The 27,312-nt window shown below is 44.0% G+C and overlaps 1 protein-coding gene across 1 annotated transcript in view; it reads left to right on the forward strand.

Annotated features, from left to right (window-relative positions):
• The window catches only part of LOC115109515 (inactive serine protease PAMR1-like), a 64,889-nt gene that overhangs the window by 3,324 nt on the left and 34,253 nt on the right, over positions 1 to 27,312 (forward strand). Inside the window, exons 2-3 of the mRNA XM_029634476.2 lie at positions 23,069 to 23,245; positions 26,904 to 27,029. Of these exons, the coding sequence (XP_029490336.2) occupies positions 23,069 to 23,245; positions 26,904 to 27,029 (303 nt within the window). The remainder of the gene's footprint in view (positions 1 to 23,068; positions 23,246 to 26,903; positions 27,030 to 27,312) is intronic.

Genomic DNA, 27,312 nt, shown 5'->3' on the forward strand with positions numbered 1-27,312 from the left:
GCATAAACACCATGGTACCACGCATCCGTCATACTGCTCAGGAAGGAGATGCGTTCTGTTTCCTAGAGATGAACGTACTTTGGTGCGAGAAGTGCAAATCAATCCCAGAAGAACAGCAAAGGACCTTGTAAAGATGCTGGAGGAAACAGGTACGAAAACAAGTCTTATAACATAACCTAAAAGGCCACTCAGCAAGGAAGAAGCCACTGCTCCAAAACCGCCATAAAAAAGGCAGACAACGGTTTGCAACTGCGCATGGGGACAAAAATCATGCTTTTTGGAGAAATATCCTCTGGTGTCATGAAACAAAAATAGAACTGTTTGGCCATAATGACCATCGTTATGTTTGGAGGAAAAAGGGAAAGGCTTGCAAGCCGAAGTACACATTTACATTACATTTAAGTCATTTAGCAGACGCTCTTATCCAGAGCGACTTACAAATTGGTGCATTCACCTTATGACATCCAGTGGAACAGTAGTGCATCTAAATATTTTAAGGGGGGTGAGAGGGATTACTTTATCCTATCCTAGGTATTCCTTAAAGAGGTGGGGTTTCAGGTGTCTCCGGAAGGTGGTGATTGACTCCGCTGTCCTGGCGTCGTGAGGGAGTTTGTTCCACCATTGGGGGGCCAGAGCAGCGAACAGTTTTGACTGGGCTGAGCGGGAACTGTACTTCCTCAGTGGTAGAGAGGCGAGCAGGCCAGAGGTGGATGAACGCAGTGCCCTTGTTTGGGTGTAGGGCCTGATCAGAGCCTGGAGGTACTGAGGTGCCGTTCCCCTCACAGCTCCGTAGGCAAGCACCATGGTCTTGTAGCGGATGCGAGCTTCAACTGGAAGCCAGTGGAGAGAGCGGAGGAGCGGGGTGACGTGAGAGAACTTGGGAAGGTTGAACACCAGACAGGCTGCGGCGTTCTGGATGAGTTGTAGGGTTTAATGGCACAGGCAGGGAGCCCAGCCAACAGCGAGTTGCAGTAATCCAGACGGGAGATGACAAGTGCCTGGATTAGGACCTGCACCGCTTCCTGTGTGAGGCAGGGTCGTACTCTGCGGATGTTGTAGAGCATGAACCTACAGGAACGGGCCACCGCCTTGATGTTAGTTGAGAACGACAGGGTGTTGTCCAGGATCACGCCAAGGTTCTTAGCGCTCTGGGAGGAGGACACAATGGAGTTGTCAACCGTGATGGCGAGATCATGGAACGGGCAGTCCTTCCCGGGAGGAAGAGCAGCTCCGTCTTCCGAGGTTCAGCTTGAGGTGGTGATCCGTCATCCACACTGATATGTCTGCCAGACATGCAGAGATGCGATTCGCCACCTGGTCATCAGAAGGGGGAAAGGAGAAGATTAATTGTGTGTCGTCTGCATAGCAATGATAGGAGAGACCATGTGAGGTTATGACAGAGCCAAGTGACTTGGTGTATAGCGAGAATAGGAGAGGGCCTAGAACAGAGCCCTGGGGACACCGGTGGTGAGAGCACGTGGTGTGGAGACGGATTCTCGCCACGCCACCTGGTAGGAGCGACCTGTCAGGTAGGACGCAATCCAAGCGTGGGCCGCGCCGGAGATGCCCAACTCGGAGAGGGTGGAGAGGAGGATCTGATGGTTCACAGTATCGAAGGCAGCCGATAGGTCTAGAAGGATGAGAGCAGAGGAGAGAGAGTTAGCTTTAGCAGTGCGGAGCGCCTCCGTGATACAGAGAAGAGCAGTCTCAGTTGAATGACTAGTCTTGAAGCCTGACTGATATGGATCAAGAAGGTCATTCTGAGAGAGATAGCGGGAGAGCTGGCCAAGGACGGTACGTTCAAGAGTTTTGGAGAGAAAATAAAGAAGGGATACTGGTCTGTAGTTGTTGACATCGGAGGGATCGAGTGTAGGTTTTTTCAGAAGGGGTGCAACTCTCGCTCTCTTGAAGACGGAAGGGACGTAGCCAGCGGTCAGGGATGAGTTGATGAGCGAGGTGAGGTAAGGGAGAAGGTCTCCGGAAATGGTCTGGAGAAGAGAGGAGGGGATAGGGTCAAGCGGGCAGGTTGTTGGGCGGCCGGCCGTCACAAGACGCGAGATTTCATCTGGAGAGAGAGGGGAGAAAGAGGTCAGAGCACAGGGTAGGGCAGTGTGAGCAGAACCAGCGGTGTCGTTTGACTTAGCAAACGAGGTTCGGATGTCGTCGACCTTCTTTTCAAAATGGTTGACGAAGTCATCTGCAGAGAGGGAGGAGGGGGGAAGGATTCAGGAGGGAGGAGAAGGTGGCAAAGAGCTTCCTAGGGTTAGAGGCAGATGCTTGGAATTTAGAGTGGTAGAAAGTGGCTTTAGCAGCAGAGAGAGAAGAGGAAAATGTAGAGAGGAGGGAGTGAAAGGATGCCAGGTCCGCAGGGAGGCGAGTTTTCCTCCATTTCCGCTCGGCTGCCCGGAGCCCTGTTCTGTGAGCTCGCCGAGCTCGTCGAGCCACGGAGCGGGAGGGGAGGACCGAGCCGGCCTGGAGGATAGGGGACATAGAGAGTCAAAGGATGCAGAAAGGGAGGAGAGGAGGGTTGAGGAGGCAGAATCAGGAGATAGGTTGGAGAAGGTTTGAGCAGAGGGAAGAGATGATAGGATGGAAGAGGAGAGAGTAGCGGGGGAGAGAGAGCGAAGGTTGGGACGGCGCGATACCATCCGAGTAGGGGCAGTGTGGGAAGTGTTGGATGAGAGCGAGAGGGAAAAGGATACAAGGTAGTGGTCGGAGACTTGGAGGGGAGTTGCAATGAGGTTAGTGGAAGAACAGCATCTAGTAAAGATGAGGTCGAGCGTATTTCCTGCCTTGTGAGTAGGGGGGGAAGGTGAGAGGGTGAGGTCAAAAGAGGAGAGGAGTGGAAAGAAGGAGGCAGAGAGGAATGAGTCAAAGGTAGACGTGGGGAGGTTAAAGTCGCCCAGAACTGTGAGAGGTGAGCCGTCCTCAGGAAAGGAGCTTATCAAGGCATCAAGCTCATTGATGAACTCTCCGAGGGAACCTGGAGGGCGATAAATGTTAAGGATGTTAAGCTTGAAAGGGCTGGTAACTGTGACAGCATGGAATTCAAAGGAGGCGATAATAGACAGATGGGTAAGGGGAGAAAGAGAGAATGACCACTTGGGAGAGATGAGGATCCCGGTGCCACCACCCCGCTGACCAGAAGCTCTCGGGGTGTGCGAGAACACGTGGGCAGATGAAGAGAGAGCAGTAGGAGTAGCAGTGTTGTCTGTGGTGATCCATGTTTCCGTCAGTGCCAAGAAGTCGAGGGACTGGAGGGAGGCATAGGCTGAGATGAACTCTGCCTTGTTGGCCGCAGATCGGCAGTTCCAGAGGCTACCGGAGACCTGGAACTCCACGTGGGTCGTGCGCGCTGGGACCACCAGATTAGGTGGCCGCGGCCACGCGGTGTGGAGCGTTTGTATGGTCTGTGCAGAGAGGAGAGAACAGGGATAGACAGACACATAGTTGACAGGCTACAGAAGAGGCTACGCTAATGCAAAGGAGATTGGAATGACAAGTGGACTACACGTCTCGAGTGTTCAGAAAGTTAAGCTTACGTAGCAAGAATCTTATTGACTAAAATGATTAAAATGATACAGTACTGCTGAAGTAGGCTAGCTGGCAGAGGCTGCGTTGTTGACTATGTAGGCTAGCTGGCAGTGGCTGCGTTGTTGACACTACACTAATCAAGTCGTTCCGTTGAGTGTAATAGTTTCTACTGTGCTGCTATTCGGGCTAGCTGGCTAGCTAGCAGTGTTGATTACGTTACGTTGCGTTAAAAGAACGACAATAGCTGGCTAGCTAACCTAGGAAATCGCTCTAGACTACACAATTATCTTTGATACAAAGACGGCTATGTAGCTAGCTATGTAGCTAGCTACGATCAAACAAATCAAGCCGTTGTACTGTAATGAAATGAAATGAAAAATGTGATACTACCTGTGGAGCGAGCGAAATGCGACCGGGTTGTTGAGTGCGGAAGTTCTGTTCGGTAGACGTTGGCTAGCTGTTGGCTAGCTAGCAGTGTCTCCTACGTTAAGGACGACAAATAGCTGGCTAGCTAACCTCGGTAAATTAAGATAATCACTCTAAAACTACACACTCTAAACTACACAATTATCTTGGATACGAAGACAGCAAAGACAACTATGTAGCTAGCTAACACTACACTAATCAAGTCGTTCAGTTGAGTGTAATAGTTGTGCTGCTAATCGGTAGACGGTGGACGTTAGCTAGCTGGCTAGCTGCAGGGCAGATAGCAGTGTAGACTGCGTTAGGACGACGAAATACGATAATTACGCAATTATCTATGATACAAAGACGGCTATGTAGCTAGCTAAGAAGAAATTGCTAAGATTAGACAAATCAAACCGCTGTACTATAATGAAATGTAATGAAATGTAATACTACCTGCGGACCGAGTGCGGATGCGACCGCTCGCTCCAACCCGGAAGTACCTACACCATCCCAACCGTGAAGCACAGGGGTAGCAGCATCATGTTGTGGGGTTGCTTTGCTGCGGGAGGGACTGGTACACTTCACAAAATAGATGGCTTCATGAGGGAGGAAAATGATGTGGATATATTGAAGCAAAATCTCAAGACATCAGCCAGGAAGTTAAAAACCTCTCTGTGATAGGGGGCGGTATTTTCACATCCGAATGAAAAGCGTGCCCAAAGTAAACAGCATGCTACTCAGATTCAGAAGCTAGGATATGCATATTATTGGTATATGTGGATAGAAAACACTCTGAAGTTTCTAAAACTGTTTGAATAATGTCTGTGAGTGTAACAGAACTCATTTGGCAGGTGAAAACCCGAGCACAATCCATCCAGGGAAATGTGTTTTTGAGGTCAATCGTTTTCTATGGCAAGCCCGTTTTAATATAAATATGCTTGCAGTTCTTGTGGCTTCCACCAGATGTCAACAGTCTTTAGAAATTGGTTGATGTTTTTCCTTTAAGTAGTGAAGAAGTAGCCCTTTCCTTTCTGGGTGTATAGCCAAGTGTCCTCTTTTGTATGGGGCGCGTGACCTGAAGCTCGCTCCACTTTCATTTTATTCTCTATTGAACACAATTTATCATGTCTCAAATTGTATCGATTATTTACGTTTTAAAATACCTAATGTTGGATTAGGAAAGTTGTTTGAAATGTTTGGACAAAGTAACTTGTTAGATAATGTGTAGTCATGTCGGGCGAGTTGGAACCAATGTTTTTCTGAGTAGGAGATATAATGACGGAATTTATTGAACAAAAGGACCATTTGTGATGTTTATGGGACATATTGGATTGCCAACAGAACAAGATCTTCCAAGGTATGAATTATATCATTATCTCTGAGTTTTGTGTCGAGCCTGCCGGGTTGAAATATGATTGTGTTTGTATGATGGGGTGCTGTCCTCAGATAATCACATAGTTTGCTTTTGCCGTAAAGCCTTTTTGGCTAGATTATCAAGAAATTCAGCTTTAATTTGGTGTATTGCACTTGTGATTGTATGAAAGTTAAATATTTCTAATAATTTCATTTGAATTTGGCGCTCTGCCATTTCACCGGATGTTGTCAAATGGATCCCGCTAAAGAGATTTGATCTATAAGAAGTTTTAAAGCTTGGTCGTAAATGGTTCTTCCAAATGAATAATGACCCCAAGCATACTTCCAAAGTTGTGGCAAAATGGCTTAAGAACAACAAAGTCAAGGTATTGGAGTGGCCATCACAAAGCCCTTACCTCAATCCTATAGAACATTTGCGGGCAGAACTGAAAAAGCGTGTTACACCAGCTCTGTGTGGAGGAATGGGCCATAATTCACCCAACGTATTGTGGGAAGCTTGTGGAAGGCTACCCGAAACATTTGCCCCAAGTTAAACAATTTAAAGACAATGCTACCAAATACTTATTGAGTGTATGTAAACTTCTGACCCACTGGGAGTGTGATGAAAGAAATAAAAGCTGAAATAAATAATTCTCTCTAATATTATTATTATTCTGACATTTCACATTCTTAAAATAAAGTGGTAATCCTAACTGACCTAAGACAGGGCATAAAATGTCAAGTATTGTGAAAAACTGAGTTTAAATGTATTTGGCTAAGGTGTATGTTAACTTCCTACTTCAACTGTATCACAGTCCATACATGAACAGGAAACTCCTCCACTGTCTTTTACAGTACCCCCAACACATACCATCCCTACATACACCACAACACCCAGAGGAGTTTCCTGTTCCACGGCCCTAAATTGCTCAGGCCCCAAAATACCAGACAGCTGCTGCAGACAGTCAGCTCACACACACACACACACGCACGCAGTCGGACCTCTGGTCCCCACAAGTACTAGTTAAACACGTCCACACACACACACACACACACACACACACACACACACACACACACACACACACACACACTGAAAGCATTTGGATGTGAAATCAGAGCTGAGAGGAATGGAAGGCAGTGTGGCTCCACAGATGTGAGCCTGGAACTTGTCAACATTGATGTTTTAAACACAACAAATAAAGAGGCTGCGAAGCAACCTTGAGATTGACCCAAAATGGACACCTATAGAGAGACTCCAGTGGATTGATATGGGATGGCATGCTGCCAGGGGTGGCGTGCATGCTGGTTTATGGCTAATATTTGGTTTTTGGCCAACCATATTCTGCACAATAAGTACATTCCGAGCCCAGTGTGTATCAGACAGAGCAGCCACACATTGGATGTGGGGTATCAGTCAATATTGTTTGTCCTTTACAGGTAGTGTATTACCTCTTCTAAGGTCTTGTTACTGTGTGTGACCTGTGAATGGAGGGGGCAGTAAGGCAATGGGGTAGCAGGGCAATAGGACAGGGGTCAGAGATAGTCATACCAGCACCTCTGTAGGAGAAGTTCCCAGCTCCCATGACTGATCTGTTCGGCCCTGAAAAACAATGATGTCAGCTTCTGGATCCACATCAAAGCTGCATATACAACATGTGCCTAAACCCCATACACGTTAGTTTCATGTTGGAGCACATCTCACGGCAGCATAACATCAGGGGTGGAAAAACCAGATACCAATTACATAATACCATAGAAACCACGCAAACCACACTGAACTCCGAATGCCCAGCCAAAAGCTTGGAAAAATTACTTACGTGGGGCGTTTACTGTCCCAGGCTGTAGACCAAGAAGACCACCAGGCTGTAGTTTCAAGGAAACCACCATTGTCCCAGTGCCCAAGAAAACCATGTGACATGCCTAAATGACAATAGCCCTGTCGCACTCACCCTAGTCATCATGAAGTGCTTCGAGAGACTGGTCATGGCCCTCATCAAGGCCAGCACGTCATACACACTCCAAGTTGCCTACCGCTCCAACAGATCCATGGACGATGCCATTTCCATTGCGTGGGATGGGGGGGGTCTCCCCTAAATGCAACAGAAGTCTAACTTTTGTGGGGTCTCTAATGTAACCATTCGCCTACATTCTCCTACAGTGGTTTGCGAAAGTATTCACCGCCCCTTTTGTCCTATTTTGTTGCCTTACAACCTGGAATTAAAGTCGATTTTTGGGGAGTTTCTATCACTTGATGTACATAACATGCCTACCACTTTGAAGATGCAAAATATTTTTTATTGAGAAACAAACAACAAATAAGAAATAAAACCTGCAAACTTGAGCGTGCTTAACTACCCCCCCCACCCCCACCACCACCAAATTCAATACTTTGCAGAGCGGCCTTTTGCAGCAATTACAGCTGCAAGTCTATTGGGGGTCTTTCTCAAAATCTTGGCACATCTAGCCACTGGGAATTTTGCCCATTCTTCAAGGCAAAACTGCTCCAGCTCTTTTAAGTTGGATGGGTTCCACTGGTGTACAGCAATCTTTAAATCTTACCACATATTCTCAATTGGATTGAGGTCAGGGCTTTGACTACGCCATTCCAAGATATTTAAAAGTTTCTCCTTAAACCAGCTGAGTGTTGCTTTAGCAATATGCTTAGGGTCATTGTCATGCTGGAAGGTGAACCTCCATCCCAGTCTCAAATCTCTGGAAGACTGAAACAGGTTTACCTCAAGAATTTCCCTGTATTTTGCGCCATCCATCATTCCTTCAATTCTGACCAGTTTCCCAGTCCCTGCCGATGAAAAACATCCCCATAGCATGATGCTACCACCACCATGCTTCACTGTGAGGATGGTATTCTCAGGGTGATGAGAGGTGTTGGGTTTGCGCCAGACATAGCATTTCCCTTGATGGCCAAAAGCTCCATTTTAATCTGATCTGACCAGAGTACCTTCTACCATATGTTTGGGGAGTCTCCCACATGCCTTTTGGAGAACACCAAATGTGTTTTCCTATTTTTTTCTTTAAGCAGGGGCTTTTTTTCTGGCCACTCTTCCGTAATGCCCAGCTCTGTGGAGTGTAAGGTTAATTGTGGTCCTATGGACAGATACTTCCATCTCCGCTGTGGAGCTTTGCCGCTCCTTCAGGGTTGTCTTCGTTCTCTTTGTTGCATGTCCTCCTTGCCTGGTCCGTGAGTTTTGGTGGGCAGCCCTCTCTTGGCATGTTTGTTGTGGGGCATTTTCTTTCAATTTTTTAATCATGGATTTATTGGTGCTCCGTGGGAAGTTTAACGTTTCTGGTATTCATTTAGAGCCCAACCATGATCTGTACTTCTCCACAACTTTGTCCCGGACTTGTTTGGAGAGCTCCTTGGTTTTTATGGTGTCGCTTGCTTGGTGGTGCCCTTTGCTTAGTGGTGTTGCAGACTCTGGGGCCTTTCAGAACAGGTGTATATATACTGAGATCATGTGACAGATCATGTGACACTTAGATTGCACACAAGTGGTCTTTATTTAACAAATGATGTGACTTCTGAAGGTAATTGATTGCACCAGATCTTATTTAGGGGCTTCATAACAAAATGGGTGAATACATACATGTGCACTCACCACTTTTCAGTTTGACATTTTTTGAAAGAAGTAGGTGTTTTTTAATTTCACTTCACCAATTTGGACTATTTTGTGTATGTCTGTTACTTGAAATACACATAAAAATCAATTTAAATTACAGGTTGTAATGCAACAAAATAGGAAAGACTCCAAGGGAGGTGAATGCTTTTGCAAGTGACTGTATTTAAAAAAATGCAATTGGTTGTGCTACAGTGGTAAATATTATAATTAAAACTTATTCCAAATTAAACGACACACCTCTCTGTCAGTGACAATTGGAGCAGGTTCTTTCAATTTGGGCTCCCGAGTGGTGCAGCGGTCTTAGGCACTGCATCTCAGTGCTAGAGGTGTGGTTACAGTCCCTGGTTTGAATCCAGGCTGTATCACATCTGGCTGTGATTGGGAGTCCCATAGGGTGGTACACATTTGCACCAGCGATGTCTGGGTTTGGCTGGGGTAGGCTGTCATTGTAAATAAGAATTTGTCCTTCATTGACTTGCCTAGCTAAATACAGTGCCTTGCGAAAGTATTCGGCCCCCTTGAACTTTGCAACCTTTTGCCACATTTCAGGCTTCAAACATAAAGATATAAAACTGTATTTTTTTGTGAAAAATCAACAACAAGTGGGACACAATCATGAAGTGGAACGACATTTATTGGATATTTCAAACTTTTTTAACAAATCAAAAACTGAAAAATTGGGCGTGCAAAATTATTCAGCCCCCTTAAGTTAATACTTTGTAGCGCCACCTTTTGCTGCGATTACAGCTGTAAGTCGCTTGGGGTATGTCTCTATGAGTTTTGCACATCGAGAGACTGTCATTTTTTCCCATTCCTCCTTGCAAAACAGCTTGAGCTCAGTGAGGTTGGATGGAGAGCATTTGTGAACAGCAGTTTTCAGTTCTTTCCACAGATTCTCGATTGGATTCAGGTCTGGACTTTGACGTGGCCATTCTAACACCTGTATATGTTTATTTGTGAACCATTCCATTGGCTGGGCTCCCTGCCTGTGCCATTAAACCCCTACAACTCATCCAGAACGCCGCAGCCCGTCTGGTGTTCAACCTTCCCAAGTTCTCTCACGTCACCCCGCGTCACCCCGCTCCCCCGCTCCTCCGCTCTCTCCACTGGCTTCCAGTTGAAGCTCGCATCCGCTACAAGACCATGGTGCTTGCCTACGGAGCTGTGAGGGGAACGGCACCTCAGTACCTCCAGGCTCTGATCAGGCCCTACACCCAAACAAGGGCACTGCGTTCATCCACCTCTGGCCTGCTCGCCTCCCTACCACTGAGGAAGTACAGTTCCCGCTCAGCCCAGTCAAAACTGTTCGCTGCTCTGGCCCCCCAATGGTGGAACAAACTCCCTCACGACGCCAGGACAGCGGAGTCAATCACCACCTTCCGGAGACACCTGAAACCCCACCTCTTTAAGGAATACCTAGGATAGGATAAAGTAATCCTTCTCACCCCCTTAAAAGACCTAGATGCACTATTGTAAAGTGGCTGTTCCACTGGATGTCATAAGGTGAAAGCACCAATTTGTAAGTCGCTCTGGATAAGAGCGTCTGCTAAATGACTTAAATGTAAATGTTAAATGTAGATTTTGCTTTATGTTTTGGATCATTGTCTTGTTGGAAGACAAATCTCCGTCCCAGTCTCAGGTCTTTTGCAGACTCCATCAGGTTTTCTTCCAGAATGGTCCTGTATTTGGCTCCATCCATCTTCCCATCAATTTGAACCATCTTCCCTGTCCCTGCTGAAGAAAAGCAGGCCCAAACCATGATGCTGCCACCACCATGTTTGACAGTGGGGATGGTGTGTTCAGGGTGATGAGCTGTGTTGCTTTTACGCCAAACATAACATTTTGCATTGTTGCCAAAAAGTTCAATTTTGGTTTCATCTGACCAGAGCACCTTCTTCCACATGTTTGGTGTGTCTCCCAGGTGGCTTGTGGCAAACTTTAAACAACACTTTTTATGGATATCTTTAAGAAATGGCTTTCTTCTTGCCACTCTTCCATAAAGGCCAGATTTGTGCAATATACGACTGATTGTTGTCCTATGGACAGAGTCTCCCACCTCAGCTGTAGATCTCTGCAGTTCATCCAGAGTGATCATGGGCCTCTTGTCTGCATCTCTGATCAGTCTTCTCCTTGTATGAGCTGAAAGTTTAGAGGGACGGCCAGGTCTTGGTAGATTTGCATTGGTCTGATACTCCTTCCATTTCAATATTATCGCTTGCACAGTGCTCCTTGGGATGTTTAAAGCTTGGGAAATCTTTTTGTATCCAAATCCGGCTTTAAACTTCTTCACAACAGTATCTCGGACCTGCCTGGTGTGTTCCTTGTTCTTCATGATGCTCTCTGCGCTTTTAACGGACCTCTGAGACTATCACAGTGCAGGTGCATTTATACGGAGACTTGATTACACACAGGTGGATTGTATTTATCATCATTAGTCATTTAGGTCAACATTGGATCATTCAGAGATCCTCACTGAACTTCTGGAGAGAGTTTGCTGCACTGAAAGTAAAGGGGCTGAATAATTTTGCACGCCCAATTTTTCAGTTTTTGATTTGTTAAAAAAGTTTGAAATGTCCAATAAATGTCGTTCCACTTCATGATTGTGTCCCACTTGTTGTTGATTCTTCACAAAAAATACAGTTTTATATCTTTATGTTTGAAGCCTGAAATGTGGCAGAAGGTCGCAAAGTTCAAGGGGGCCGAATACTTTCGCAAGGCACTGTATATGATAAACAAATAATTGTATTCATCTCTCAACTCTGCCTCTCTCACTGTCTGTCTTGAGCTTTCACTAGCACACTTGCAACATTGTATTGACTGTGTCCATTCTGCTAGCTAACTTGCAACATTATCAACTGGGCCCCCACAGTTACCTGTGCAGGTGATCTCAGGACAGACAGCTGTATTTCAGAACCAAAAATGTGTCAGCAAGATGCATCAATTAATTCGGGCTACAAAAATGTAGGCTTAATGACAATCACTGAATATTATTACACTGTTGGGTGTTTTGTAAAAGACGTGTCAGTCCCTTCATCACATGGCCGTGCACTGTTTGGATGCTGGAATTATGTTTTCATCTTGACAATCAGATGAAAACATCATGATTGGTTGTGTTCATGACAAAATAAAAGGTAATACATGTTTACTGTTAAAATATATGTCTTTACTATTAGGCCCATAAAAAAATTTAACGTTTCACTCCCTTACCGTCAGGCAGACTATCCACAAGCCATCAGACTGCAAAACATTTGAAAAGGACCGACCAACTGCACTGACTCTCTGCACCTTAGCAAACATGCACCCCCACACATACATGTACACACACACACACACACACACACACACACACACACACACACACACACACACACACACACACACACACACACACACACACACACACACACACACACACACACACACACACACACACACACAGTTCCCACCAGCTCTAATTTCTTGCCCACAAAAGTGTTACTATGCGATGTATGGGCTATTCAGGTGGTTGAGCTGTATGCCTCACGAATGTGTGTTTGTAGGGCAGTAAGACATCTCTCTTTGCTTTGTACAAGACCTGCCAAAGCACGACCCAGAAGACATGTACTGCCATTGAGGCTTGGTAAACAGTCATTAGCTGCGAAGAGGTAGAGGAGTGGGCTCCCCTCTGAGATAGAGCAGCATTCCTGCATGGTCCAGACTTGACAGAGAGAATACTTTTAGTCACGGTCTGATCAAAACATAATAGACTTATCAGCAGAGCTTTGTCTCAGTAAACAGAGTCAAATCGAATCTAATTGTATTTGTCACATGCGCCAAATACAACAGGTGTAGATTTGACCGTGAAATGCTTACTTACAAGCCCTTTACAAACACTGCAGAGTTAAAAAGTACAAAGAATTATCTAAATAAAAAAAGGAAATAGTAACACAATAAAATGACAATAACGAGACTATATACAAGGAGTACCGGTGCCGAGTCAATGTGCAGGGGTACGAGGTACGTAGTTGAGGTAATATGTATATGTACAGTTGAAGTCAGAGGTTTACATACACTTAGGTTGGAGTCATTAAAACTCGATTTTCAACCACTCCACAAATTTCTTGTTAGAAAACTATAGTTTTGGCATGTCGGTTAGGACATCTATATTGTGCATGACACAAGTAATTTTTCCAACAATTGTTCACAGACAGATTATTTCACTTATAAATCATTGTATCACAATTCCAGTAAGTCAGAAGTTTACATACACTAAGTTGACTGTCCATTTAAACAGCTTGGAAAATTCCAGGAAATTATGTCATGGCTTTAGAAGCTTCTGATAGGCTAATTGACATCATTTGAGTAATTAGCATGTATTTCAAGACCTACCTTCAAACTCAGTGCCACTTCGCTTGACATCATGGGAAAATCTTTAAAAAATCAACCAAGACCTCAGAAAACAAATTGTAAATTGTAGACCTCCACAAATCTGGTTAATCCTTGGGAGAAATTTCCAAGTACCAAGTTCATCTGTACAAACAATAGTACGCAAGTATAAACACTATAGGACCACGCAGCAGTCATACCGCTCAGGAAGGAGACGCGTTCTGTCTCCTAGAGATGAACGTACTTTGGTGCAAAAAGTGCAAATCAATCCCAGAACAACAGCAAAGGACCTTGTGAAGATTCTGGAGGAAACAGGTACAAAAATATCTATATCCACAGTAAAACGTGTCCTGTATCGACATAACCTGAAAGGTTACCCAAGGCAATGCTACCAAATACTAATTGAGTGTATGTTAACTTCTGACCCACTGGGAATGTGATAAAATAAATAAAAGCTGAAATAAACCATTCTCTCCACTATTATTTTGATATTACACATTCTTAAAATAAAGTGGTGATCCTAACTGACCTAAGGCAGGGAGATTTTACTAGGATTAAATGTCAAGAACGAAAAACTGAGTTCAAAAGAATTTGGATAAGTTGTATGTAAACTTCCGATTTCAACTGTAGGTAGGGGTAAAAGTGACCAGGCAATTAGGATAGATTATCAACAAAGTAGCCGCATCGCATGTGAATGTGTGTGTGTGTGTGTGTGTGTGTGTGTGTGTGATGTCTGTGTGTGATGTCTGTGTGTGATGTGTGTGTGTCTGTGTGTGTGTTGTGTGAGTGTATGTAGTGCTTGTGTGTTGGAGTGTTAGTGTAGGATGTGTCAGTGTGTGGGTAGAGTCCAGTGAGTGTGCATAGAGCCAGCTCAAGAGATTCAGTCCAACAACAAAAAAGGGGTTTAACGCAAAGCTTGAGGTTAAAAGCTGTTCTTTTGGTCCCAGTCATGGCTCTCCGGTACCGATTGCCGTGTGGTAGCAGAGAAAACAGTCTATGACTTGGGTGGCTGGAGTCTTTAGGCCCTTTCCTCTGACACTGCCTGGTATAGCAGTTCTGGATGGCAGGGAGCTCAGCCTCAGTGATTGATGTGCCGTACACACTACCCTCTGTAGCTCCTTATGGTCAGGTGCCAAGCAGTTTTCCATACCAAGAGGTGATGCAGCCAGTAAAGATGCTCTCAATTGTGCAGCTGTAGATCTTTGTTTTGTTTCGCTGACTTTAAGGGAGTGTTTATGGTCCTGGCACCAAATTGCCAGGTCTCTGACCTCCTCCCTATAGACTGTCTAATAGTCATCGTTGATCAGGCCTACCACCGTCGTGTCGTTGGCAAATGTAATGATGGTGTGAGAGTTGTCCACGGCCACACAGTCGTGGGTGAATAGGGAATGGAGGAGGGGACTAAGCACGCACCCCTGAGGGGCCCCAGTGTGGAGGGTCAGCGTGGCAGATGTGTTGTTGCCTGCCCTCACCACCAGGGGGCAGCCTGTCAGGAAGTCCAGGATCTAGTTGCAGAGGAAGGTGTTCAGTCCCAGGGTCCTTAGCTTGGCAATGAACTTGGAGGGCACTATGGTGTTGAATGCTGAGCTGTTGTCAATGAACAGCATTCTCACGTAGGTGTTCCTTTTGTCCAGTTAGGATCTGGCGGTGTGGAGTGCTATATACTTTGCGTCATCTGTGAATCTGTTGGGGCAGTATGCGAATCCATGGTGTCTCGGATGATGGTGTTGATGTGACCCATGACCAGACTTTCAAAGTCTACAGATGTGAATGCTACGGGGCGTTCTTGGGCACAGGGACTATGTGTACTGGTTGAAAATATGTGCTGTAGGTATTACAGGCTGGGTCAGGGAAAGGTTGAAAATGTCAGTGAAGACACTTGGCAGCTGGTCAGCACATGCTCTGAGTATGCATTCTGGTACGGAGAGCGTGAACACACAGTCATCCAAAACAGCTGGTGTTCTCATGCATGGTTCATGTTTGATCGGGTTGTTTGATCGGGTTTTGATCGAGATGTTTGATTGGGTTCAAGTCCGTGGCTGGGCCACTCAAGGACATTCAGAGACTTTACCCGAAGCCACTTTTACATTGTCTTGGCTGTGATGATTAAAGTCGTAGTAGTATTGGAAGGTGAACCTTCGCCCCAGTCTGAGCCTCTGAGCGCTCTGGAGCAGGTTTTCATCAATAATCTCTTTGTACTTTGCTCCATTCATCTTTCCCTCGATCTTGACTAGTCTTCCTGCCATTGAAAAACATCCCCACAGCATGATGCTGAAACCACCAGATTTCCTCTAGACATGGCACTTGGCATTCAGGCCAATGAGTTCAATCTTGGCTTCATCAGACCAGAGAATTTTGTATCTCATGGTCTGAGAGTCCTTTAGGTGTCTTTTGGCAAAGTCCAAGCAGGCTGTCATTTGCCTTTTCCTGAGGAGTGGCTTACATCTGTCCACAATACTTTAAAGGCCTGATTGGTGGAGTGCTGCAGAGATGGTTGTCCTTCTATAAGGTTCTCCCATCTCCACAGAGGAACTCTGGCGCTCTGTCAGAGTGACCATCGGGTTCTTGGTCACCTCCCTGACCAAAGCCCTTCTCCCTTGATTGCTCAGTTTGGCCGGGCGGCCAGCTCTAGGAAGAGTCTTGGCGGTCCCAACATTCTACCATTTAAGAATGATGGAAGTCACTGTGTTCAATGTTGCAAGTTTTTTGGTACCCTTCCCCAGATCTACGCCTCTATGCAGTCATGTCTCGGAGCTCTACGGAAAGTTCCTTCAACCCCATGGCTTATTTTCTTCCCCGACATGCACTGTCAACCATGCGACCTTACATAGACAGGTGTGTGCCTTTCCAAGTCATGTCCAATCAATAGAATTGACTCCAAGTTTTAGAAATATCTCAAGGGTGATAAGTGGAAACAGGATGCACATGAGCTCAACTCTGAGCCTCATAATAAAGGGTCTGAATTCTTATGTAAATAAGGTATTTCTGTTTTTTTAAGTTTAGTACATTTGCAAAACATATCTAAAAACCTGTTTTCGCTTTGTCATTGTGAGGTACTTTGTTTAGACTGCTGAGGAATTTGTTCTATTTAATCCATTTTAGAATAAGGCTGTAACATAACAAAATGTGGTTGATATAGAGTACCAGTCAAAAGTTTTGACACACCTACTCATTCCAGGTTTTTTAAAAGTTTTACTATTTTCTACATTCGAAAATAATAGTGAATACATCAAAACTATGAAATAACACATATGGAATCATGTACAGTATTAACCACAAATCTATTTTATATTTGAGATTCTTCAAAGTAGCCATGCTTTGCCTTGATGACAGCTTTGCACACACTTGGTACCCCTTATATCACATTAATAAGTTCAATTATGATATTCTATAGTGTGTATGATATGACAGGAATGTGCTTGGGGCAGCTCATCAATACCATTTGGGACATTACAAAGCATGACTTTAAGCATCTCTGGAGGCCGGAGACGATGTTTCAATCGATATGAATGCCAGATGCGCCAAAAAACCTGTTGACCCTCTCTTGTAGTTTCCCTGTAGGCCAATATAAATCAACTCCGACAGCATGCCAAATCAGCCTGGTATACGAGCCTTTATAGGCCATTTAAACTGTCACTAAGCAGAAGGAGACCGTCGACACCTCAACATCCCAAGAGGATCCTCAATTCACTCACAATCTGATAATTCAGTAAGGTAATCACGTCAGTAACCCACCCTGGATGTACAGTACCAGTCAAAAGTTTGGACACATCTACTCATTCAAGGGTTTTTCTTTATTTTTACTATTTTCTACATTGTAGAATAATAGTGGAGACATCAAAACTATGAAATAACACATATGGAATCACATAACCAAAAAAGTGTTAAACAAATCAAACTATATTTTGGATTATTCAAAGTAGCCACCCTTTGGCTTGATGACAGCTTTGACCACTCTTGTCATTCTCTCATTCAGCTTCACCTGGAATGCTTTGGTAGCCATGCTGGTTAACCTCTTCAGGATTAGCCACTTCTTTTCAATTTGTTCACGCTATTATCAAGGCAAAGGGTGGCTATTTGAACAATCTCAAATATAAATGTGTTCACTATTATTCTACAGAGCAGAAAGTAGCAAAAATAAAGGAATACCCTTGAATGAGTAGGTGTGTCCAAACTTTTGTCTAGTATTGTATATGGACCAGAACTTGGTTTACAAATGGTGTAGTGAACCTACAGCAACAGCGGTCAATTAAGCAATAATAACAACATTGATTTCAATTTAAAGACACACTGTGTCTCTTATTTGCTAACACCAAGCCTTGTTCTTATGCAATCCACTTTGTGCTCTAATTATAGGAAAGAGGATGACTATTGGACAGTTTCTACCGCCCTAGCGTCTATACACTGATGTACAGTATATCAGTGAGTGTAAGCAGACGTGAGTCTGGGTAGATGGAGTCCAAGCCAATAACTACGAGGGCTAGATTAGTCTACCCAGACACTTAACAGATCCCATACAAATAACAGGATGCACTAAGTCACTGTCGCCTCCACTATGGCTCCCCTCCAGACTGCTGCTGGTGGTTTACTTAGTGCTGAGCTATGAACAAACAATATGAGACAAGGACAAAGTAGACTGTCTACTTTTTATAAAAGTATGCGTTTATTGTTGCCACCTCACAGTCCAACTTAGGTGCATGAATAGATAAACAGACTGGATACGTGGAAGGTATTTAGCAACTGCTGAAGGAAAAATGGAAGCTTCTTTATTCTTAACTTAATGCTATAAAGCTGTTAAGTGTTGGCTTTTAACAATGGACATAAACAGGTCGGAGGCTAACCCATGGGCTTGTTGGTTATTATGTTCATTCTGTGGTCATTTATAGTGATCGTGCCTCTGATGCTGTCTGGTTGAATGCATGTGTAATTAACTCCAGTAACAATGCTGGTGAGGCTGTCCAAATGTATTGTAGAGCTTTGTAAAAAATGTCCCTGCATGTTCTATGTAAACAACTCTCCAAACCTCTCTCTTATGCCCTCACTCTCGGTTTCTCTCTATCTCTCTCTCTCCCTCTCGGTTTCTCTCTGTGCCCCCTGAAGAAGCAGACACACAGTCAAAGCAGAAGACACAATACAATACAAAAGAGATGAGTAGGGATGAGAACAAGAGCACTGGGCCACATGTGCTTTGAACACATTGTCACGATTTTTGAAATGCGTTCCACATTATACTTAATAGTGAAACTTACAACCAAAACAACAAAGAATATAACAAACGTGCAGTATTGCAGTGCTCAAGGCAACTATACAAAAACAAGATCCCACAAACAACAGGTGGGAAAAGGCTGCCTAAATATGATCCCCAATCAGAGACAACGATAGACAGCTGCCTCTGATTGGAACCATACCAGGCCAACATAGAAATGCAAAAACTAGAGTACCCACCCTAGTCACACCCTGGCCTAACCAAAATAGAGAATAAAAAGGATCTCTAAAGTCAGGGCGTGACACACATAAAACCATCTGGGGGGTATTGAAGTGGAGGGACAGGCTTGTTGAGCAACTGGTTACATAAGGAGTAGCTCAATGGCATCACACTAGAATTATACTGGAATCCTCAGGTTATACACATTATGACAATGATGGATTCCCTGTAAAGACTTCCCTGTTGTCCCTGGAGTAAAACATTTTCTATAGGTTGTTGTTTTACATGAAACATTACCCTTCTTTTCAGGGTTACCACAGCAATAATATGTCAGCAAAAGAAGAACCGATCCAAAACAACCTGAATTGCGAAATCACTCATAGAGCTTTCCAAACAAAGTATGACAGCAGTGCAGTTGAATTGACTGTCTTCACTTATAATTCCGCACTGATAATACATTTGACCTGGCCTCTCACAATCTATTCTCTGAGTGATGAAAATAGTATGCCATTCCTGAACTGTCCTTGGATGGCAGAGATGAGATTGAGATTCTTAAGGAGAAGCGCAGATCTCCCTTGGAGTAGGATATCGTTTATGAGTTGATTAATGTTACAAGGCCAGAGAGATGGGGGGATTGTAGGAAGGGATATCTAACCGCATTCCAGGACATCGCCTGTACATCTCCTGTCCAGCTGACTGTCCACAAACAACCTTTCACAGATGAATCAAAGCCTCAACACTAACTCACATACTCCCCTGTGTGTGTGTATGCATGCATGTGTGCGTGCGTGTGTGTGTGTGTGTGTGTGTGCGTGTGCGTGTGCGTGTGCATTTACTGTATGTGTACTGTGTGTATGTACTATTGAGGTTGTTACCATGGAGAATCAGCTCTGCATAGCAACAGGACTTTGGGTCAGAGGAAAGAGCCACAGAGCTCTGAAATAAACTCAGCAAAAAAAGAACTGTTCCTTTTTCAGGACCCTGTCTTCATCCAAATGACTTTGCATTGTAAAGGGTTTAAACACTGTTTCCCATGCTTGTTCAATGAACCATAAACAATTAATGAACATGCACCTGTAGAAGGTCGTTAAGACACTAACAGCTTACAGAAGGTAGGCAATTAAGGTCACAGTTATGAAAATTTAGGGCACCGAGGGTGCCTTTCTACTGACTCTGAAAAACATCAAAAGAAAGATGCCCAGGGTCCCTGTTCATCTGCGTGATCGCACCTTAGACATGCTGCAAGGAGGCATGAGGACTGCAGATGTGGCCAGGGTAAGAAATTGCAATGTCCGTACTGGGAGATGCCTAAGACAGTGCTATAGGGAGACAGGACGGACAGCTGATCTTCCTCGCAGTGGCAGACCACGTGTAACAACACCTGCACAGGATTGGTACATCCGAACATCACAACAGCGGGACAGGTACAGGATGCCAGCAACAACTGCCCGAATTACACCAGGAACGCACAATCCCTCCATCAGTGCACAGACTGTCCGCAAGAGGCTGGACTGAGGGTTTGTGGGCCTGTTGTAAGGCAGATCTTCACCAGACATCACCAGCAACAACGTCACCTATGGGCACAAACCCACCGTCGCTGGACCAGACAGGACAAAAAGTGCTCTTCACTGACGAGTCAGGGTTTTGTCACACCAGGGGTGATGGTCGAATTCACGAGGCTTGTACTCTGGAACGGGATCGATTTGGAGGTGGAGGGACAGTCATGGTCAGGGGCAGTGTGTCACAGCATCATCGGACTGAGCTTGTTGTCATTGCAGGCAATCTCAACGCTGTGAGTTACAGGGAAGACATCCTCCTCCCTCATCTGCTACCCTTCCTGCAGGCTCATCCTGACATGACCCTCCAGCATGACAATGCCACCAGCCATACTGCTCATTCTGTGCATGATTTCCTGCAAGACAGGATTATCAGTGTTCTGCCATGGCCAGCGAAGAGCCCGGATCTCAATCCCATTGAGCACGTCTGCGACCTGTTGGATCGGCGGGTGAGGACTAGGGCCAATCCCCCCCAGAAATGTCCGGGAACGTGCAGGTGCCTTGGTGGAAGAGTGGGGTAACATCTCACAGCAGGAACTGGAAAATCTGGCGCGGTCCATGAGGAGGAGATGCACTGCAGTACTTAATGCAGCTGGTGGCCACACCAGATACTTACTGTTACTTTTGATTTTGACCCCCCCTTTGTTCAGGGACACATTATTCAATTTCTGTTAGTCACATGTCTGTGGAACTTGTTCAGTTATGTCTCAGTTGTTGAATCTTGTTGTGTTCATACAAATATTTACACATTTTACAGTGAGAGGACGTTTCTTTTTTTTCTGAGTTTAGATTAACAGTTCAGGCCTCGTTGGCTGCAGTTACACCTCATGAAAACTGGGAACGTGTATGTAGAAGTCTTAAATGCAGGGAAGAAAGAGAAGTTAGGAAGAGAGAGTGAGAGAGAAAGAGAGAGAGAGAGGGAGGGAGGGAGGAAGGGAGAGGAAAGAAGGATATTATGATTGGACTGGTGGTGGGAGGGAATGTGTAGAATGCTGCGAAGAGAAGAGTGTTCCGTAATGATGACACGGTGCCATGTCTGAGGCCACTCTCTGTCTCTCTCCCTTCTTTCTCCCTCTCTCTGTCTTTCTGTCTCTCTCTCGCTCTCCCCTCTTTCTCCCCCTCTCTCTCTCTCTTTCCACATTCATCTCAGATGAATTTCCACTTGTCTATGCTCAGACTTCTCCACAGTTACATAATGAAATCTGTTCAGTTTAAAAGGACCTCAGATCAAATCAATATCCGACTAAATGTTCCTCAGATTTATTGTGTACCAACCTAACACGTGGAGAGAGGGTCAACATTGGTGCTGCCAGCCTGCCACATAATTCAATATAGTTTATGATTGATGATTTGATTCAATAATGTGTTTGCCATCTTGCAACACTTGATTGTTAATGTATTTGCCATTAACAAATGAATGTCTGATGTAATACAATATGACAAAACACACACAGATGAGCAGGCAGAGGAGGAACATGTGTATAGAGAGGCTGCATCCATATGGCTGGATTCAACATCTAGGCATTTCACAGTGGTGACCCGTGGCTTGTTTGCCCAGAAAAATCTACTCAATTAGATATTATTCTAACAAATGCCCTTCATACGTTTACAGCCAATGGGATATGTGCCAATGAGTTCAGTGACCATTGTCGCGTTGCCTGTATAAGAGATGTTAAACTACCCAAATCTCGCTCATGCGTTATTACAAAGATAATTATTTAGAATTTTAATGAGCACATTTTTTTTTGTCTGAGCTGGGATTGAATGACTGGGGGATTGTGTCATCTATCACCGACTCGGATCAGGCCCTTAATTGTGTTATTACCCTGTTAACTCTGTTGCAGATAAATACAAAAGACTAAGGTTAAAAGACTGTTGTAATCCTTGTTTTACACATGAATTGTCTAAGAAATGACAGGAAAGAAATTTCGATGGGCTGATCCTACGTCTGACTGCAAGACAAACTGATCCTACGTCTGATTGGCAGTCCATCAGACATTTGAGAAATAGATGTCTATCCCTGGTTAAAAAAGCAAAAAAAGGAATATATCTTGCCTCTCCCTAAATATCAGGAAGCAGATTGTACAGTCCACCTTCCTGACAGATCATTATGGTGACACCATTTACCAGATTGCAGCAGCCACCACTCTTAAACCTTTGGATGCCGTCCACCATAGCGCCATTCGTTTTATCATTGATGACAGTTTTAGTACTCACCACTGCATCCTGTATCAACAGGTTGGCTGCTCCTCATTAAAGTCCCATAGATCAATTCATTACTCCCTTTTTGTTTGCAAAGCCCTACTACACAAGCTTCCAACTTATCTAACTTCTTTGCTAATGTATAAAAGAATGAGATATCAAACCCGTTCACAGTGTTGGTTATCTCTTCAGATTCCTTGGGTCTCCACGGGAATTAGGTAAATCGGCTTTTAGTTTTCACGCTCCACATTTTGGAATCACTTACAAAATTCATTACATTTGGATTCCCTGGTGACACTAAGGCATTTTCAAACTCTGATGATAAATTAGTTCACTGAGGTGTGCAAATGTGTTGATTTATTGATTGATTGATGTAATAACTTGTTTATGATGTCTGAATGTTAGTGACGTTCTAATGTAATGTACTTGTTATTGTATCTTGTTACATATTTTTATTTTATTTTACTTCATGGTCTCGGGGTACCATTGAAAATGAGACCCTGGTCTCAATTGGGCTCCTCTGATTTAAAGAAAAGTCAATTTTAAAACATGTATTTGACCCAGGTGTGCTGGTTTGTTCCCAGATTACAGGTACCTGTATAACCACTGCCCGGGCCCAGAATGGAACGTCATGTGTCGGGGCTGCTGTGAGTATGACGTCATCCGTTGTAAGTGTCCTTTCCAGGGCACCCCTGTTGGCTACGCTGTGCCCTGCTGCCGCAACGCAATCAACGAGTGTGACCCCTGCATCATCCACCCAGGTAAACCTGTCCAAGATCGCCATGCTGGCTCAAAACATGGGGAGTACTTCTCCATTTAGGTTATTTTATCTGGTAAACCTGGTTGAATGCACACGATTTGATTAACAACAACATGGTCAGATACATGGAGTTCCATTATGCCTTAGTGTTGGATTTGTTAATACATGTTTCATTTGCAAGTACACATAGTGTGGAGGAGGCTATTATACCAGTACATTTCTGAAACAGTACCCATTAGATCCAGTGTCATGTCTTTACTGATGTTTTAGTCTGTATGCCATCTGCCTTCAAGGCTCTCTTATAAGCCTAGCCGACATACAATAGCAGTGAGGTTGGGCCACGTAGAGTGAAATGCAATAAGTTTAGACCAACCACATTAGAGACAAATGCCTAACCCTCATTATTTTCCAGAAAATAGCAAGCTATTGAGAGACATTGTACAATTCATTACATTTGCTTTCATTGAGGGCATCCCTTTATGTTGCTCTCCTGTTGTGTATTTACTCTGAGGGGGAGGTGTGTTGGCAATAACAAAGTCAATGCAGCATATATAACCTCAGAGAACTCATTGCTCAAAAGGCGCAATGCGTAGTTATTATATTTCACCACAAGTTGTTGCAAGACTTTACCTATCAGAATATGCTAATCTTTTCACTTATGAAAATATGTTGTTTGTCTGTTCCAACTTCACAACATACTCCTCTGCCTGAACTATTGGCCAGATTTCACCGAAATAGTAAAAGGCTGAAGTATGCACTTATAAAGGACTTTTCCTGTAAATCTCATACAGTAAACCCTTTTCCATCCCTCTCTATCCTGAGTGTACTGCATGTAGATGGAGAGAGACATGGTAAAGTCATTTGATGTTTACACTGATACCTCTTGGTGTTTATATGTCCTGCTGCTGTGTCTCTGATGTCCTTCTCCCTGACGCCCTGCCTGTCCTCAGGATGTCTGCAACACAGAGCACCATAGAACCTCCAATGTGAAAATATATCCTATCTGAAACTCAGTCCTTCTGGGGGTTTTCTGGACATTTCTATTTCAGGAAGCTGTTTTTTCTGTTCTGTTACCCTGTTACAGTGCAAGAGGAGCCTGATGAGTTTAGCAGGTCTGATGTAAAGAGCTAACAGGCACTAAGGGGAATGCAGTAGGTGTATGGGGCCGATTGAAACCGTCCATAGTAATTGGGAATGGGCAAACCAAGACTGTGACTGAATGCATCACACTTACAGTACTTTCAGAAAGTATTCATAACCCACATTTATTGAAAACTAATCACAGAAATATCTAATTTGCATAAGATTTCACAACCCTGAGTCAATACTTTGTAGAAGCACCTTTGGCGGCGATTACAGCTTTGAGTCGTCTTGGGTATGTCTGTATCAGCATTGCACATTCTTCCTTGCAGAATCTCAAGCTCTGTTGAGTTAGATGGGGAGTGGCAGTGGACAGCAATCTTCAAGTCTTTCCACATATTTTCAATGGGATTCAAGTCTGGGCTTCGGCTGGGCCACTCAATGACTTTCACATTCTTGTTCTGAAACTATTAGAGCGTTACTTTGGCTGTATGCCTGGGGTCATTGTCCTGTTGGAACGTAAATCTTTGCCCACCAGTCTAAGGTCGTTTGCACTCTGAAGCAGGTTCTCATCAGGGATTTGCCTGTGTTTGGCTCAATTCATTGTTTCCTCTATCCTTACCAGTCTCCCAGTCCCTGCCGCTGAAAAGCATCCCCATAGCATCCCCATGTTTCATGGTGTTAGACGGGTGATGAGCTGTGCCTGGTTTTCTTCAGACATAGTGCTCAGACCACATAATCGTATACCTAAGAAGTGTCTACGTGTGTCTGCAGCCACTACCAATAGTAGTGCAAAAGTAGCAGCAAAAGAACAGTTGAAGATACATATGGTGATGTCGTTGCACATGAGTGGTGTCGATGTCTGTAGGCGTTTATGATCCGTAAAGTTATATAGGGAATCTGTGTATGTGAGAGATATGAAAGGAGAAAGTACTATTCCTGAATATGCTGTTAAACACAACAACTAGTGTAAGTATCTAAACCCCTGTATGAATAGAGCACATGTCTGAAGGAGGAATTGGTAAAGAAGAGTATAATGAGTTACTAGAGATCTGATGAAGTAACAAAAGAAAAAAATGAAAATGTATATAGAACTTTTAATAATCTTAATCATTTCCACACGCACACAACTCTCACATCCACATTCACTACACTCATGCAACTCACAATCACATTCCCTTCATGCTATTACTTGATTTAAGACTTATGGTAACTCTTTTTATGTTCAGTTTTATTGGTTTTATTCTATTGTTTTCTATTTTTGCACCATCGTAAACATCTTTCAGGAGTTATACCAGGGCAGTCCTGTTAGTTCTCTTGTATACTGCAGACAAGTTATATCTGCATGGTTTAGCTTATCCATCATTCATAATTAATTCATCATTAACGTTCGCTTCCTTTATGTGACCGACCAATACGGGTTCATGCATGTGACAGACCAATACATCACGAGGCTTCTTCTCTCTAAGCTGAGACCTTGAAACTGAGATATCTTTCATTCTCAAAACAAGGGTCTTGGCGTACTGCCAAATTGCAGATACTGACAGTAAGGATTAGTTCAATCAGTCACTTGCATGAAAACAGAAATGTTTTTTTAGAAAAGCACAAACATAACATTTTCAGTTACATGCTCTCAGAGTTTTTCACGTGCCTTTTTGCAAACTCCAGGCATGCTATCATTTGCCTTTATCTCAGGAATGGCTTCCGTCTGGCCACTCCCATGAAGCCCAGATTTATGAAGTGCTGTAGAGACTGTTGTCCTTCTGGCAGGTGTATCCCATCTCAGCCAAGGAACTCTGTAGGTCCATCAGAGTGGTCACTGGGGTTTTGGTCACCTCCCTGACCAAGGTCCTCCTTGCATGGTTGCTCAGTTTGGTCGGACAGCCAGCACTAGGTATTCTGGGTAATTCCATATTTTTTTCAATTTCCCAATTATGGACACCACTTTAGTCTTGGAACCTTTCAATATTCAATATAGTGTTTTATACCTTTTCCCATATATGGTATGTCTCATCACCAATACTATCTCAGAAATCTACGGACAGTTCCTCTGGTATAGTTTATGCTCTGACATATGAGACTTTATATAGACAGCTGTGTTTCTTTCTAAATCATGTCCAAACAATTGAATTGGCCTCAGGCGTACTCCAAGTCATAGTGACATCTCAAGGACGATCAAAGGAAATTGGATGCATCTGAGCTCAATTTGGAGTGTCATATCAAATCGGTGTGAATACTTATGCAAATGAGATATGTCTGTATTTCATTTTCAATAAATTAGCAAATATTTCTAAAAACATGTTTTCACTTTGTCATTATGGGGTAGTGTGTGTAGATGGGTGAGAAATATAATATTTAATATATTTTACATTCAGGCTGTAACACAACAAAATGTGGAATAATTCAAGGGTATGAATACCTTCTGAAGGTACTGTATGGTGAAGAGGTTTCAGACGTTTCAGTTTTCAGTCAGCACTTTCTACTTGATGCTGTGCCGGCTCCATCTTTCTTTCTATCTAACCTCTCAGTCTTTGTCTCTCTTACTCCACCATTTTCCCCTCTCTTCTTCTCTCTCTTAGGTTGCAGCATATTTGAGAACTGTAAGCGGTGTAACAACGGGACGTGGGGCCCCAGAGATGATTTCTTTGTCAAGGGGAAGTACTGTGCTGAGTGTCGACCCGGCTGGTCAGGCGGTGACTGCTTGAGTGAGTACACTCATTCTCACATATTCCTCTACCCACATTACCTCCTACCATCGCTACGGGTAAAATGTGCCCTTAACCACAGATCTAGGATCAGATTACTTTATTCCCCCAGTTCCAACCAAAACCATTATGGGGATGAAAGAATATTTGACCTTGTATCAGGGTTATAAGTAACTTCAACACGCTTCCTTTCCATGCCTCTATATAGGCATATACCATACTGTACCTACAGTGCAGTATATACCAATTACTATAGGAGACAATTCTGGCACAACAGTATTTT

Source organism: Oncorhynchus nerka, linkage group LG25, assembly GCF_034236695.1.
Source record: "Oncorhynchus nerka isolate Pitt River linkage group LG25, Oner_Uvic_2.0, whole genome shotgun sequence".
Classification (NCBI taxonomy): domain Eukaryota; kingdom Metazoa; phylum Chordata; class Actinopteri; order Salmoniformes; family Salmonidae; genus Oncorhynchus; species Oncorhynchus nerka.